At 55.9% G+C, this 14,126-nt stretch overlaps 1 protein-coding gene across 38 annotated transcripts in view; it reads left to right on the top strand.

Annotated features, from left to right (window-relative positions):
* The window catches only part of LOC111936229 (ankyrin repeat and fibronectin type-III domain-containing protein 1-like), a 257,278-nt gene that overhangs the window by 237,205 nt on the left and 5,947 nt on the right, over positions 1–14,126 (top strand). For 24 of the 38 annotated variants that reach the window (XM_086854158.1, XM_086854168.1, XM_023937088.2 and 21 more), the window contains 13 exons: positions 4,569–4,770; positions 5,088–5,295; positions 5,575–5,769; positions 6,026–6,139; positions 6,707–6,804; positions 8,245–8,335; positions 10,098–10,205; positions 10,405–10,504; positions 11,030–11,162; positions 11,906–12,025; positions 12,376–12,591; positions 12,887–13,053; positions 13,435–13,585. In XM_086854158.1, the coding sequence (XP_086710284.1) occupies positions 4,569–4,770; positions 5,088–5,295; positions 5,575–5,769; positions 6,026–6,139; positions 6,707–6,804; positions 8,245–8,335; positions 10,098–10,205; positions 10,405–10,504; positions 11,030–11,162; positions 11,906–12,025; positions 12,376–12,591; positions 12,887–13,053; positions 13,435–13,585 (1,903 nt within the window). Of the gene's footprint in view, positions 1–4,568; positions 4,771–5,087; positions 5,296–5,574; positions 5,770–6,025; positions 6,140–6,706; positions 6,805–8,244; positions 8,336–10,097; positions 10,206–10,380; positions 10,505–11,029; positions 11,163–11,905; positions 12,026–12,375; positions 12,592–12,886; positions 13,054–13,434; positions 13,586–14,126 lie in introns of all 38 variants that reach the window. The other 14 variants (XM_086854152.1, XM_086854150.1, XM_086854166.1 and 11 more) reach the window with 1 other exon arrangement.

Below are 14,126 nucleotides of genomic sequence, written 5' to 3'. Positions count from 1 at the left end.
TCTCCCTGCCTGGGAGTGCCTCCCTGGGGCAGGCACCCGGGAGCTTTTCCTTCCCACAGGCAGCCTGGGGGGCAGCAGGGACCAGGCAGCCTCAGGGTGTGGCTGGAAGGTCACTGCTGCCAGCAGCAGCACCACTGGCACATTGAGCTGTTCACAGCCCAGGCTCCTGGTGGTGAGAGGTTGTGGGATGGTCACCATGGTCCCCACCAGCCACATCACAGAATCATGGACTGCTCTGGGTTGGAAGGGACCTTGAAGATCGTTTGCCTCATCCCACCTCCTGCCATGGGCAGGGACACCTTCCACTGTCCCAGGTGCTCCAACACCCGTCCAACCTGGCCTTGGGCGCTTCCAGGGATCCAGGGGCAGTCACAACTTCTCTGGCACCTTGTGCCAGGGCCTCTCCACCCTCATGATAAAATTTTTTTCCTTATGTCTTGCCTGGGAGCTGTGGGCAGGGTGGTCATTCTCTGCCTGTGCAGGTACCCACTGGGCAGGGCAGGGCAGGGCAGTGCTCTCCCAGCCCCCTGGGCTCTGTCCTGGCCACAGCAGCCCTGGCTGTCAGGGACTGGTTCTCAGCTGGAGACTCGGAGGGGCTACGCCCTTCAACAAAATTCACTTAAAATCAAGGAATTGCAACGATTATTAACACTTTTTACTAGGCCAAGATCTGCAGTGTTGCAAACATTAACACTCAGGATATCCATAAACCACATTATAAACGACCCAGTGGATTTGGTTGTGTTCAATGCTGGAGGAAGGGAAAAAATGAAGGTGCCTTATCCTTGTCCGTCCTCATGTGCTTTTAAAAAAAAAGAAAACCACCTCTATTGCATTGGTTTCCTGAGACAGAATCATAGTTAGAATCACTAAGATTGAAAAAAACATTCAAGATCATCAAATCCAACAATTAACCCAGCACTGCCAAGGCCACCACTAAACAATGTCCCCAAGTGCCACATCCACACAGCTTTTAAATCCCTCAAGAGATGGTGACTCCACCACTGCCCTGAGCAGCTGTGCCAGTGCCTGACCACCCCTTCAGGGAAGAAATTTTCCCCATATCCAATCTAACCCTCCCCTGGCACAGCTTGAGGCCATTTCCCCTTCTCCTGTCCCTGTTCCCTGGCAGCAGAGCCCAACTCCCCCCGGCTGTCCCCTCCTGTCAGGGAGTTGTGCAGAGCCAGAAGGGCCCCCTGAGCCTCCTTTTCTCCAGGCTGAGCCCCTTTCCCAGCTCCCTCAGCTGCTCCTGCTGCTCCAGCCCCTTCCCAGCTCTGTTCCCTTCTCTGGACACGCTCCAGCCCCTCAAGGTTTTTCTTGTCATGAGAGGCCCAAAACTGACCCCAAATGGATCTGACCAGCCCCAATTCTCAGCTTCTTCTGTGCAGAGGGGGATGGAGTTGGCTGGTGTGGGGCTTTATGGCACTGCAAACCTAATGTCCACATCACTTCCCTGATGATCACAAACACATCCCCCATGGCCAGAGAGCTGAACTGCTGGGGCAGGCAAAGCACCTGTCCCCTGCTTGCAGACAGTAGGACAATAATTTGCAACAAGAACCAGTTGTAGCTAGGATAAATTTAGTTTGGCTGCACTGAGACTCTTCAGGTGGAGGAGGTGGGATCTCCTCCCACTCCTCCCTGCAGGATGGGGCTTTGCCATGGGTAAGCTGGTGTTGGCTGGTTGGCCTCTGAGAGCAGGACATCTGTAGGTGTTTTCAGCTATCAGTTGCTCCAGGGCAAAGTTTAGCTCTAGATAAATCAAGACCATTTCACTGAGTCCAGATGACTCATAACCACAGGGCAGGAAACTCTTTTATCTTGGGGGCAGCTGGTTTAATGTAGATAGATGTTCACTCCTGAGCACTGAATAATTTCCATTTCTTTACTTCTCATTAAAAGCAAATTAGAGGAGGGAAAACAGTGAGAAATTTCTCTGTGTCTCTGTTTCTGCCATCTCTGAGAGAGTTTCCTCCCAGCTGTGCAGTCTGCCTGCACTGGGTCATTTGCCATGTATTTTAATTGGCAGAACAAAGGACCTTCTCTCCAAAGCACCACTCCATTTTAAACCCTGATTCTGCAGGCACAAATGGAGCAGGGATCTGTTACAACAGGGTCTGCTCCAGCTTCCATAGAGGGAAGAGCACTCTGTGTGGGAGAGCATTGTTGCCTCCTTTGAAGAAGGGGAGCCACAGTGGAATTTGCACATCTTGTTGATGAGCCTGCTGAAAGAGCCACCTTCACCTCAAAGCAGCAGCTGGAGGTGGAGAGGAGACAGAAGAACTTGGGTAGCAGGGAACTCTTAAATACAAGAGAAAGAGCAAGGTCTTGCTGGAGAACCTCTCAAGTCAGTTCCTAAATATGCCAGGCAATGCTTTGCATCTCAGGCTTTGCCTGAGGGTCAGGATCTGCCTTCCTGTCCCCTCCTTCCAGAACAGCTCTGCCTGCTCAGGCACAGGTGACTTTCCTCATCTCTGCACCAGTGACAGCAGAGATGTGCTGCTGCCCCTGTGCCCCCTGGGATCCTGTCCCTGCCCTCTGTAGAAGGCAGTGTGTGCTGTGTGCGAGGCCTTGGCACAAGGAGCCCTCAGGAGAGGCTGTGCCAGGGGCTGCTCCCTGTCCATGATGACACGTGCTGTGCACAGGCTGAGGACTCCATGTCCAGAGCCAGGCAGGTCCTGGAGACCACAGCACTGGATTTCCAGCCCCTCCTTGCATTGTGCAGGTCTGTCCCACCATGGTGACACACTCCTGGCTGCAGATCCCTTCCTCCCCGCCAGAACCAGTAGGACTCTGCTGCTCAAAACTCACCCACTCCCACGTGGCTGCTCAAGGGTATTTTGCCACCTGAAGTGACAAAACACCTGTCTGCTTTTGCAAATGGTGTGATTGGTGCTCAGTGTCTGATCCATGAAGCCCTGTGTTCAGGTAATGTCCATTCCTGGAGCAACCCAGGGCAGCAGCTTGACACCATGGCTTGGGCCACACTGGAGACCTCTAAATCCACAGGCTGAAGCTGGTGAGATGAATGATTGCCAGGAGCCAACCTCTGCAGCATTTTCCACTCTTAAATATCACAGTAATAAAAGGTAAAATCATTAAAGTCCTTCTGCAGCCCACTGTGCCTCATCTGAAATGAGTGAGGGTTTATTAATATCCTGTCTCATGATGATGGCTTTATAAACATCCTTACCACAGGCACAGCCTCTCTGGAGTGTTTTGGCATGATCTTCAGCCAAATGTCATGCTTTTATCACACTTGATATTTAACCAGTAAAGCAAGGGGGGAAGACCTTGCCCCTAATATATCCCCCTGTGTATAAATATCTTATACACAGGGGTCTGGGGTCAAAACTGAGAGAAACTGTGTGAAGTGTAGCCATGCTAAATGCTCCTTAGACATGATGCTCCTCTCTGGGAGCTGTGCCAGAGCTCCAGCAAGAAGAGGATCAGATGTTTGACACAGTGGAAACCCTCCATGCCATACGGGATGACTCATGGGCAAAAGCCCCACACAGCAACAAGGCCATGCTCACACCAAAGCAGGGGATTTTGACTGGTGGGATAAGGTCTTGATGGAGATAGGAGGATCCTGGCTGCAGGGAGAGGCACAGCTCCCACTCTGGAGAGCCCCAGAAAAGACACCAGCTTTCCCTGTGACTTGTAGATATTGAAAATAAGAATCAAAATCGCGTCCCACTGGCAGAGCATTGGAACTAGATGGTCTTCAAGGTCCCTCCCAGCCCAAACCAGTTTGTGATTCTATAATCAGAGAGGAGAAAAGATTTTGTAGGTTAATGGAGGGAGAAGGTAAGGAGCAGCTGTGAGGATCTCTTGGTAGGAAGAAGACTGGGGTCACTGGTCCCCATCAGGACCTGGCATTGTCTGGATGCCCTTAGAAATGGCCCTTAATGTTCCCTGCTCCCACTTTACTTCCAGAGAGTGCCCTTTGCTGGAATAACAACTCCAAGAAAAGTCATGTACCAAAAAGGGCTGAGGGATGGTGGTAGGTGCAGGACATGGGTTCCTGTAGAAGGGTGGGTGTGGAGAGGGTACAAGAGGCTATCCCAAGCCAACGGTGATGGACAGCACTCACCCAGCACGGCTCTGGGGGCTGCTGGGCCCTGCAGCCTCCACTGCTGAGGGGGCTGGGCATCCCTGGATGGGGCAACCCATCTCTGTAGGAGCTGGATGGTGGAGACTGGGTGTGTGGGGAGATTGCCCTGGTGACATGGATCCAGGCCAGTTGTAGAGCTGAGCAGCTTGAGGTTGCTTTGGGCATCCCAGCTTGTGTCTGGAATTAAATGTCTTACCTGCAGGGATCATATGAGCTCCTTGGCACCACTGCAGAGCCATCAGCAGTGGTGAGGAGGAGGAACAGATCTACCTCAGCTGAAAACAGATGGGTGAGGGCATTGCTGGCACTGGCATCCACCTTGCAGCTGCTCACATTGCCCATTCCCTCTTTCTGGCTCTCCTGATTCCTGTCTTGATCCTGACAGTACAGATGTGCCTCTGCCTTTCTGGCACATCCTCCGTGCCTCATTTCCCTCCTGGCTTTTTCTCAGGTCCTCCTCCCCTAAAATGACGCAGCAGATGCGGGACCTGCAGCTGGCACAGGCCAGGAAGCCACCAGGCCCTTCCTCACCAAATGCAGCCAAGAGGCTCTACCGAAACCTGTCTGGGAAATTCCGCGTCAACTACACCTCCTTTGATGAGGGCAGTCTGGTGGGACGGGGTGAGAAGGAGAAGCTCCGCAAGTCCTACCTGGTCAGTGCCTACTGCCTCCAGCCAGATGGGGACACAGGGTCTGTGGGGGCTGAGGGTCCCTGTGTGGGTGGTGCTGGAACCTGGGTGAGAGCACAAGAATATGTTAAGTGAAGCTGTGGCAAGTTCAGTTGGAGCTGGTCCAGGTGTTTCCTTGGCGTCATCCAGATGTGTCTGCAAAGAGCTGATGCTCCCAAGCCCTTGGGATGAGGGCACCCTCTCCCTCATTAGGTTCATGGGGTGCTAATGAGGGTCCAGGGTGTTTGGTGGGATGGAGGGTGTCCTGTGCTCAGCCCAGCTGCATTTCTCCATTCACCCAGTTCCAAAGCAATGCTGCACTCTTTGAGGCTGTGGAGCTTCAGGACCTTGACAGGGTGCAGGAGCTGCTGAAGCACTACAGCCCTGAGGAGCTGGACCTCAACACCCCCAACAGCGAGGGGCTTCTGCCCCTGGACATCGCCATCATGACCAACAACGCTCCCATTGCCAGGGCCCTGCTGCAGGCAGGAGCAAAGGAGAGCCCACACTGTGAGTTGGGACAGGGAGCTGCACTCTGCTCACCACCTGGGTCTCCAGCGTGGTGCAGTGGGACACTATGGACATTGGATGCAGGTGGGGAGGCGATCACTGGGCTCTGGGAGACTGCTGCAGGCTGCAGCAGGGCTCGAGGGGACCCCAGGAGCAGGACACAGAGGGGAGGATGGGGTGTCAGGGTGGGGATTCATTGCCAGCAGAGGCAGAGCTTGCCCTAACCACCTTCTTCTCCCTCTCCTCCTGGGCTCTGTGGCCATGGCCACCCTCCCACAGTTGTGAGCCTGGAAAGCCGCTCGCTGCACCTGTCCACGCTGGTGCGGGAAGCGGAGCAGCGTGTCAACGAGCTGATGGCACAGGTGGTGAACGAGGCGCCCAACGCTGACTGCTCCGAGAAGGAGAAGCAGCTCAAGGCCTGGGAGTGGCGGTTCCGGCTTTACAAGCGCATGAAGGCAGGGTTTGAGCATGCCCGTGAGTGACCACAGGAGGGCTGGGGGTTGGGGGGCTGTCCTGGCTTCAGGGGAAGGAGTGGGGCTATGCATGGCACCAGCACCCATCAGAGGGTCCCTGCACCCTGTGGCCAGGCCTTGCAGTGTGGCTGCATGGAGGGGAGAACGTGTTCCATCAGGGAATATGTCCCTGGGGCCAGGGAGAGGCCCAAGACAGACACAGGAATGTTCAGAGTGACCATCCTCACTGTAGCAGTCCCTGTACCCTCTGTCCCCAGGAGTGCCAGATGCCCCCAGCAGCGTCCACCTCTCTGTGGCCAGCAGCTCCTCATTGCAGGTGACCTTCTGGGAGCCCCTGAGTGTCAACTCTGCCGTTGTCACCAAGTACAAAGGTAAGGACCAGGATTCCTGCACAGGGCAGGGTCACACAGCCACAGCAGGTACCTTGCACCCCATGTCAACACAACAAAGCCATGGGCAATGCTGCCAAGCCCCAGTCAGGCCACTTTTATGCTGGAGCGCAGAAGAAGCCAGGACAGCCTGACCATCACCCAAATGCTCTGAGCTAGACCAAACATCATCCTGCACCAAGGCAAAACTTGGGGTGTCACTTGTAGGCTGCCCCCTCATCCTGCACTCTGGGAAAACTTTGTTGTCATGCACCCTTCACCCACTTAAACCAGGTATTTTTGGCTTCTGTAAGAATTTCTTCCATCCCCCACTTCTGAACCACCAATTAAAGATGCTGACACCATCTTATGTGGCTTGGTGAGGACAGCAGCTCCCTATGACCTTCCCCCCACCATGAATTGCCTTTTCCCCTGCCTTCACTCTGCTGCCTCCATCTCCTGTGCGTTTTCAGTCCCCCTGCAGCTGCTGTCTGTGACATGCAGCCCCAGCCCTGGTGGCCTGTCCCCACTCCAGGGCCTCATGGCACGTTGGGGTATCTCTCCTTGCAGTGGAGTGGAGCTGTTCCCCCACCTTCTCGCCATTGCTGGGAGAAGCTGTGATCGACAAGCTGAAGGACCTGCACTTCACCATTCAGGGGCTGGTGTCGGTGAGTGCCGGGGGTGCCCACAGCGGGCAGCGATCAGCAGGGAGAACCCACAGCTGGGAGAAGCCACAGGCCATAGTGCAGCCCATGGGGAAGGAATCAGGCACTGGCACAGGCTGCCCACAGCAGTGGCAGGGTCATCATCCCTGGAAATGTTCAAAAGACATGTATTTGGTACTTGGGGACATGGTTTAGTGGTGGCCTTGGCAGTGGTTGGACTCAATGATCTTAGACGCCTTTTCCAACCTTAATGATTCTTTGTTTCTGTGATCATTCTGAGCAGGAACAATAGGATTGTGCCATGCTGCGTGCCATGGGCACAGCTTGGGCAGAGCCAAGTGTGGGGCTGGGAGAGGCATCTGCTTGTCCCTGCACGGCCGCAGCCTCCGACAGTGGGGAACCTCCCTGACAGGGTGCCTGGGGACTCGGCACTGACAGGCAGAATGGGCCCATTCACCCAATGCCTGATTTATCTTCTGGCTCCCACCACACTCCTGTGTCCACCCAGGCTTTTCCTGAGCAATAAATCAAGGGCTCATTCCTCTGCCACCTGCACAGTCCAACCCCTTGCCCCAGCCCCGATGTCACCGAGAGGGGAGACCAGCCCCATCTCAATCTTCGGGAGCTCAGCAGGGTCATGGCTGCTGGGACTGTGGCTCCTGCTGTTTTATCTTCCTGAGAAGCACAAGAGCCGTGCCTGGGCCAGCACTGGGGACACGGGGACCGTGGTGGGATGGAGCTCCAGATGGCATCATGGGCAGATGCTGGGATACATGGGGTCACCCTTACCAGGGGCAGGCAGGCAGGGAGCACTGACTGAAGGAGCAGAGAGCAGCCTCAGGGAGGTGACAGCGGCTTGGGCACAGCAGCAGTGCCGAGCCCAGGAGCACTGTCAGGGCAGGAGCTGCCCCCAGTGTGGCAGGAGGGGCTCAAGCAGAGCCCAGAGCAGCATCGCTGCAAGGAACTGCTTCAAGCCCATCAATCACACTCTCAGAGCTGCTTCACAGGCTCCTGTCGCCTTCATGAGTGCCTGGAGGCCTGGCAACATCTGGCAGCTTCACTGAGCTTTAATCAGAGGCTTTAATCACTGTCACTGTGCTTCAAGCCCTTGAAGCGTACTGGGCCAGCTCCCAGTCTCCAGGGACTCCAGCACCCCAGTCCACAGCACTGAGTCTTTCAGGCTGGAGACTCTCTGGTGAGGGGCATTTGCAATGTCCAGTCTTTCCTCTGCATTCCCCAGACACACCTAGCAGGGCCACAGGGATCCTCTAGTGTCTCATACCAAGGACTTGTACAGGAGGGGAGCTAAGAGCCAGTGACCTGAGCTGTGGGCTCCCAGTGCTTCTTGTGGTGTCCTGGAGCAGTGGGCTGGGGGGATCCTCCTTGCCTCACCTGCCAAGCCAGGAGAGGCAGGGTATGCTGAGTGTGCTGCTCTCCTTGCAGGGCACAGCGTACCACATCCGTGTGTCTGCCTACAACATGAAGGGCTGGGGTCCCCCGCAAGCCTCCATGCCCCCCTTTGCCATCCCTTCCAGTGAGTACCCTTGGGAACACTCCCACGGGAGCCAGCACAGGGTGGGTGGGGGACAGGGCAGCTCCCTGTGCCATCCAGGGGTTCCTCTCACTGCTGGGATGGGAGCGAGCAGACCCAGGGGCAGAGGCAGAATTTGGAGTCTCAGGCCAGGCAGGGAGGCTGTGCCTGGGGTTCTGGGATGCTGCCCCCAGCCAACAGGTGCTTTGCTAAATACTGATTTTTCAGCCTTGAATTATCCTTACTGCCTGGGAAAGGCTGAGCCATTTCAGGCCAGCTGGATCAGCTCATCCCACAGAGGAAGCCAGGAGGTGGCTAAGAGCCAGGATTCAGAGTGGTCCTGGGTGGCAGTGGCCACCACATGGTCTCTCCATCCAGCCCAGACCCAAGGACCTGCATTCCCTGACATGGAGCTGGGATGGGGGTCATGAGTCCCAGCAGAGGCCAGCTCTGGCTTGTCAGCTCTCTCCTCCCCATGCTGGCCCTAGGAAGAGCATCAGGAAGCAGCCACTCAGTGTCACACAAGGAACCCTAGGGTGCTGCATGGAGAAGGGCCAGGAGGACTGAGCTGGAAGGAGCAGACCAAAGGGTGAAGTTCAGGATGGAGGGGGCTCCAGAATGACCTCTGCCACTTGTCACCAGTCCCAAAACAGGTGCCTGTGTGGTGTCCCATGGGATTGGTGCTGTGAATGAGTAAGGAGCAGCCCCATGGGAGGCTGAGCTTGTCCTGAGGATCAGCCATGGAAGCACATCTTGTACCACCATGCTGCAGGCACCCAGGGAGCAGGGCTGCTGCTCCTGGGGGCAGTGAAGGCACTGGGAACAGGTGGAGGTGAACACTGATGGGTCAGAGATGTGCAGGACCATGCACAGTTCTGGCTGCAGATCCATAGAGCACTGAAATCACCAAAAATACATTTGCATGTCTAGGAACGAACATAGCAAGGGCACAGCAGTCCACTACCCTGGCTTTATCATGTCCTTGTCATGTTTGCACCCACTTTAAAGCTCATTTGCCATCTCACACAGGTCACATTCCCTGTGACCAAGATTCAGGTGGCATCAATTGAGTGTGGCTGAAGTGAATCAGACAGGAGTGAGGTTTATTTATTTTTATTGCCAGTAATATTTCTCCCTTCAGTAGAGATCCCTTCCTGGCCCAGCAGAATATAGTCAGGCACCTCCCTGGGTGTTTTTAAAGCTACTAAAAATAGCAGCAAGTTCCAGCCAAAGTTAACAGAACTGAACTTTCCATGGAAAACAGCAGCGGGCAGGACACAGGGGGTGTTTAAAGCAATTAATATAAAGTTGAGGGAGAAGAGCCAGCAGGTCCCCAGCCCTGCTCATGGTCTTGCTGCCGCCCCACAGCGGGTGGAGCTGCTGGGAGTTTATTTATGTGTTTGTCGAGGTTAGCCCAGCTCCCAGCCCTCATCTGGAGTAACTGGGGAAGACCTGGAGGAAGAGACTGGAAAGAATTTTCTTTTTTAAAGCCAGTGAAGTGCAGCAGCAACAGACAGAACCTTGTTCCTTCCCTCTGGTGTGTCCCTGCTTGGCTGTGGGGAGGCCAGTGGCCACTGGTTGCTGTGCAGAGCTGGCTGTTCCTGGGAAGAGTGGCACAAAACTGGGGATCTCCCAGCACATCCAGAGGTGCCCAGCACCCACAGCTGCTGCCGTGCTGTGGCATGGGGGGACACCCAGAGGATGTGGGAGGAGAGGACCCCTTTTTCCCCAGGCCAAGAGGTGTGATGTCGGTCTGTCCCCACAGACTGGCGGGAGTATGATGGCCGGGCGCCACGGCGGAGGGGACAGGCTGAAGCTCTGGACCATCTGCTGGGCCAGGTGAAGACTGTCCACCAGCACTGCATTTGCCATGGTGAGCCCACAGCACAGTGCTCCAGGGAGGCTGGAGGGGGGCAGCTGAGTCCTCCGGGGTTGTGTTGTGTTCCACAGAGCTGGGGTGGTGCAGGAATAGGTCTGTGCCATGGATGAGCAGAGCAGGGAGACAGACAACCAATGGGTTGGCATCAGCTCTTCATCTCCTGCTGCAGCATCCTCTGCTCCCTGCTCCACAGAGCCCTGCAAGAACCAGCCCCAGAGCAGAAAGCATTCGGTCTCCAAGAGCCTCAAGCATCTCTTCCACCCTGGCAGCAAGTTTCTCAAGACACTGAAGCGGTGAGAGGCTGGTGCATGGGGTTGGTGAGATCCCCTTTCCCAGCAGGGCCACAGACCTGCCCATCCTGAGAGCTGTGCCTGCACACTGGGGGCTGGGGGTGCTCAGAGCAGGGTCTGCAGCGGGAGCGAGCTGCTGGTGTCAGTGGAGATGAATCCCATGGTCCAGAGATCAAAGGTTCTCTTGGTGTCTCCATTTGGACTGGCCAAGCTGTGCTGGTGTCCAGATCCCTGTACCACCTCTGAGGGTCACTTGGCACCCACTCTTGTTCAGACACAGTGTCCCCTGCGGAGTCTGGCCCATCTTTGTCCCATGTGCTGCAGGGCCATGGGCCATGGTATCTGCTGGGACATGTTGGGTTCCTGTTCCTGCTCCCGTACCAGCCACGAGCCTCTTCTGCCACGGGCTGTTGGACAGAAGTGGAGACCTGGGGCAGAGCATCTCCTCTTCCCTCAGGAAAAAGACCCTTTGGGAGATGGAGCTGGGAGCTGGGGGTGGCACTGAAGTCTGTCTTTCCCCCCATGCAGGGGCCTCTACCTGACAGCCATCTTCTACAAGGATGACAACATCCTGGTGACGCATGAAGACCAGATCCCCGTGGTGGAGATCGATGACACCTACTCCTGCCTACTCATGCAGGATTTCCTCTGGCTCACCAAGGTGGATGGTTGAGGGACCCTGTGCTTGGGCAGAGTGCCAGGAGTGCCAGGATGACACAGGCAGGCATCAGGCAACACCGCTGCCCCTCCAGCCCAGACACTGGGGCTTGGCAGTACAGGCAGCCCTTTGACTTGCTGCTTGCTGGGGTTCAGCATGGACCAGGAAACTTCCAGGGAGTGGCATTTCATTCCAACCCCTGGAAGCCCAAAGATGGGTGACAGACCAATACCACACTGGGCAAGCTGTGTGCCAGGGTGGGTGGGCACTGCCTCTCCACAGGGATGTCAGTGGCTGTTGAGCTGCTTCCTCTCAGCATCCTTCCATGGCACCTCTGCCTCTGCTGTAGGATGCACAGGGAGCTGCTGTCAGCTCCTCCAATGTCAGCAGACTTTGGGAAAGGGCATGTGGGCACCTCAGGGCCAAAATAATTTGCTGGGTGGTCCTTATCTACTGATGGAGGGTGCTTTCTTCTCCCTCCCCACCCTGGTCAACTTGTATTCAAACTTAAGGCATCAGTCCTAGATAAAGATGGATGTCTGAGTGAACACAGCTCAGGGCTGCTCTCGAGTACAGAGTCTGGAGTTATCTCAGTGCCTGTGGCACAGGGATTTATTTGCATCCCTGCTGAGAGGTGCTGCATGCCCAAGAACATTCCTAACCCAACTCAGAGAGGCAAACAATTCCCCCAAAACCCCCTAGTGTGACCCAGCTGCAACAGCAGTGCCACTCTATGGTGTGTGCAGGTTTCATGTATGTGGGATGAGATCCTGTGGCTGCGGCAGTGTGTCACCGTGTCCCAGTCCTCCTGCTCCTGCATCCTGCAGACGCGCTTCAAGATGCTGCTCGCCATCTCGCAGATGCAGGTGAGGGTCAGCCTGGCTGGGGAACAAACACTTCAAGTGGGACACTGGGGGCTGAGCTCCCTTGGGAACAGCGTGCAAAGGTACCACAGTCAGGATAAACTCAGGATCTGCTGGCCTTGACTGTGTGCCACTCACTCATCCTCCCTGGCAGGACTCCAGCCGTGGGACAGTGAGGTGCCAGGTGTCATGGCAGTCTCGTGCACAGGGGCTGGGGACCATCAGGGTGCTTTTCTGGGCAGACTGGTTCTGGACAGGCAGCTGCAGGCACATCCCAGCTGCCCAGACCCACTGTGCCTCTGGGTTGTCCCCTGACCCTCTGCTTTCTCCTGCCTTCCCACCCTGTCACACAGGGGCTGCTGGGCATCCAGGACCTGGGGCAGGTCTTCTTTGAGCCCATCAAAGACAAACAGGGCAACATCCTCATCGTCACCCTGAAGGAGGTGAAGACCAACCAGACCTTCGAGAGCGTCCGCTGGGTCCCCATCTGCAAACTGCAGAGCAGCCGCAAGTCTGTGTCCTCCCCAGAGGAGCCCACGGCTCTGGACACACTGCTCATCTCCGTCCAGGTGTGTGCTGGGGCTCCTGGGGCAAGGACTGCAGTAGGCTCCCCTGGGAAACACCAGTGCCCCCTGCTCCTCTTTGGCCTGAAAAGATCACAGCAGAGGGGGAGCAGAGCCCAGCCAGCCTCCAAAAATCCCTTTGTTTCAAGGGGAGGCATCAAGTTGGTGCCAGATTCACCCTGGCAGGACCAGGCTGTCTTCCTATGCCACTCCCCTTCTCCAGCTGGACTGGCTGTGCTACAGCATCAGCACAACCCCCGTTGTGGGGACTTGCTCAGTCCAGCATTGCCTTTGTTCCCAGGACAAGCTGGCTTACCACCAGCGGAGCAGCCATGCCCTCTCCCCAGGCCTCTACCTGGGCTACTTGAAGCTGTGCAGTGCCGTGGATCAGATCCGAGTGCTGGTGCCAGAGCAGCTCCCCAATATCCTGTGCCACGTCAAGATTCGCTCCAACCCCAACATCTCCAGGTGGGATTTGCAGGGCTGCTCAGCCAGGGCAGCCAGGCTGCTCTGTCCCACCCCTGCTAACAGCATCCATCACCCCCTGCTTCAGCAGCAGTGTAATATTTCCTCTTACCTTTGCCATGCAGTGCTCTCAGGCACGGGTGGGATTGTTAGGGTGTCCTGTGTGGGGTCAGGGCTGAACCTGACAATCCTTGTGGGTTCCATCCAGCTCAGCATATTCTGTGATTCTGAATCAGTTTAGGGCAAACCAAGTTCCCTCTCTATCTCCACCTCTCCCACATCTCTGGGGAAGAGCAGCCAAGCAAACACAGCTCTCAGAGAAATTATGTCCACATCCACCCCAACTGCTCCCTCTTTCACCTGTCTATCTCTGGCCTTCTGCAGGGAGGAGTGGGAGTGGCTGCAGAAGATGGCCAGCGTGGAGGAGCCTGTTCCCACAGAGCCAGAGGCTGACAGGTCCCAGAACCCCTTGTTTCAGGAGCTCCAAGTGGCCATCAAGGAGCTGATGACCCTGGTGAACATCCCGTTGCAAGAGGTAGAGGCAGGAGCCAAGGTCTGGGGCAGAGGGAGGGGATGGGGCTGTGAGCACCCAGATTTTAGTTCTGTGCAAACAGAAGGCGAGTGGTGAGTCTGCCTGCCCAAGGACAGTGTCCACAGGAGCTGTTTGTCCTTCCCACACTGTACCCCCAAAGAAACAGTGGCAAATCTATGTTTGTCACTGCTGCCAGTGGTTTGGTCCTGGGCAGCCAGAGACCAGCCCAGCTCTGCCCCTCCAAAGCAGGCTGGTCCCTGGCAAGTGCTGGGCTGGAGCTGCAGCCTATGGGACCAGACTGCATGGGGAGAAACCGTCCTCCACCATACCATGCCAAGTATCTGCTGGGAAGCAACCCAGCAGCCCCAATGACAGGCATGTGCTTCTGGCTGGGCAGCTGGGAGGGCACCTCCCTGCACACCACTGAGCCATTGCTGAGGGCATGTTTTTGACACCCTGCCACGGTGACTTTGACCAGAAGTTTTGAGACTTTTAAGAAAAATTAGAGAAGAAATGATGAGATCATGCAGATCATGCCAGAAGC

Source organism: Cyanistes caeruleus, chromosome 17 (genome assembly GCF_971803275.1).
Source record: "Cyanistes caeruleus chromosome 17, bCyaCae1.hap1.1, whole genome shotgun sequence".
NCBI classification, from domain to species: Eukaryota; Metazoa; Chordata; class Aves; order Passeriformes; family Paridae; genus Cyanistes; species Cyanistes caeruleus.
Note: the sequence above shows the minus strand (reverse complement) of the source record. Positions and strands in the feature narration are given on the sequence as shown.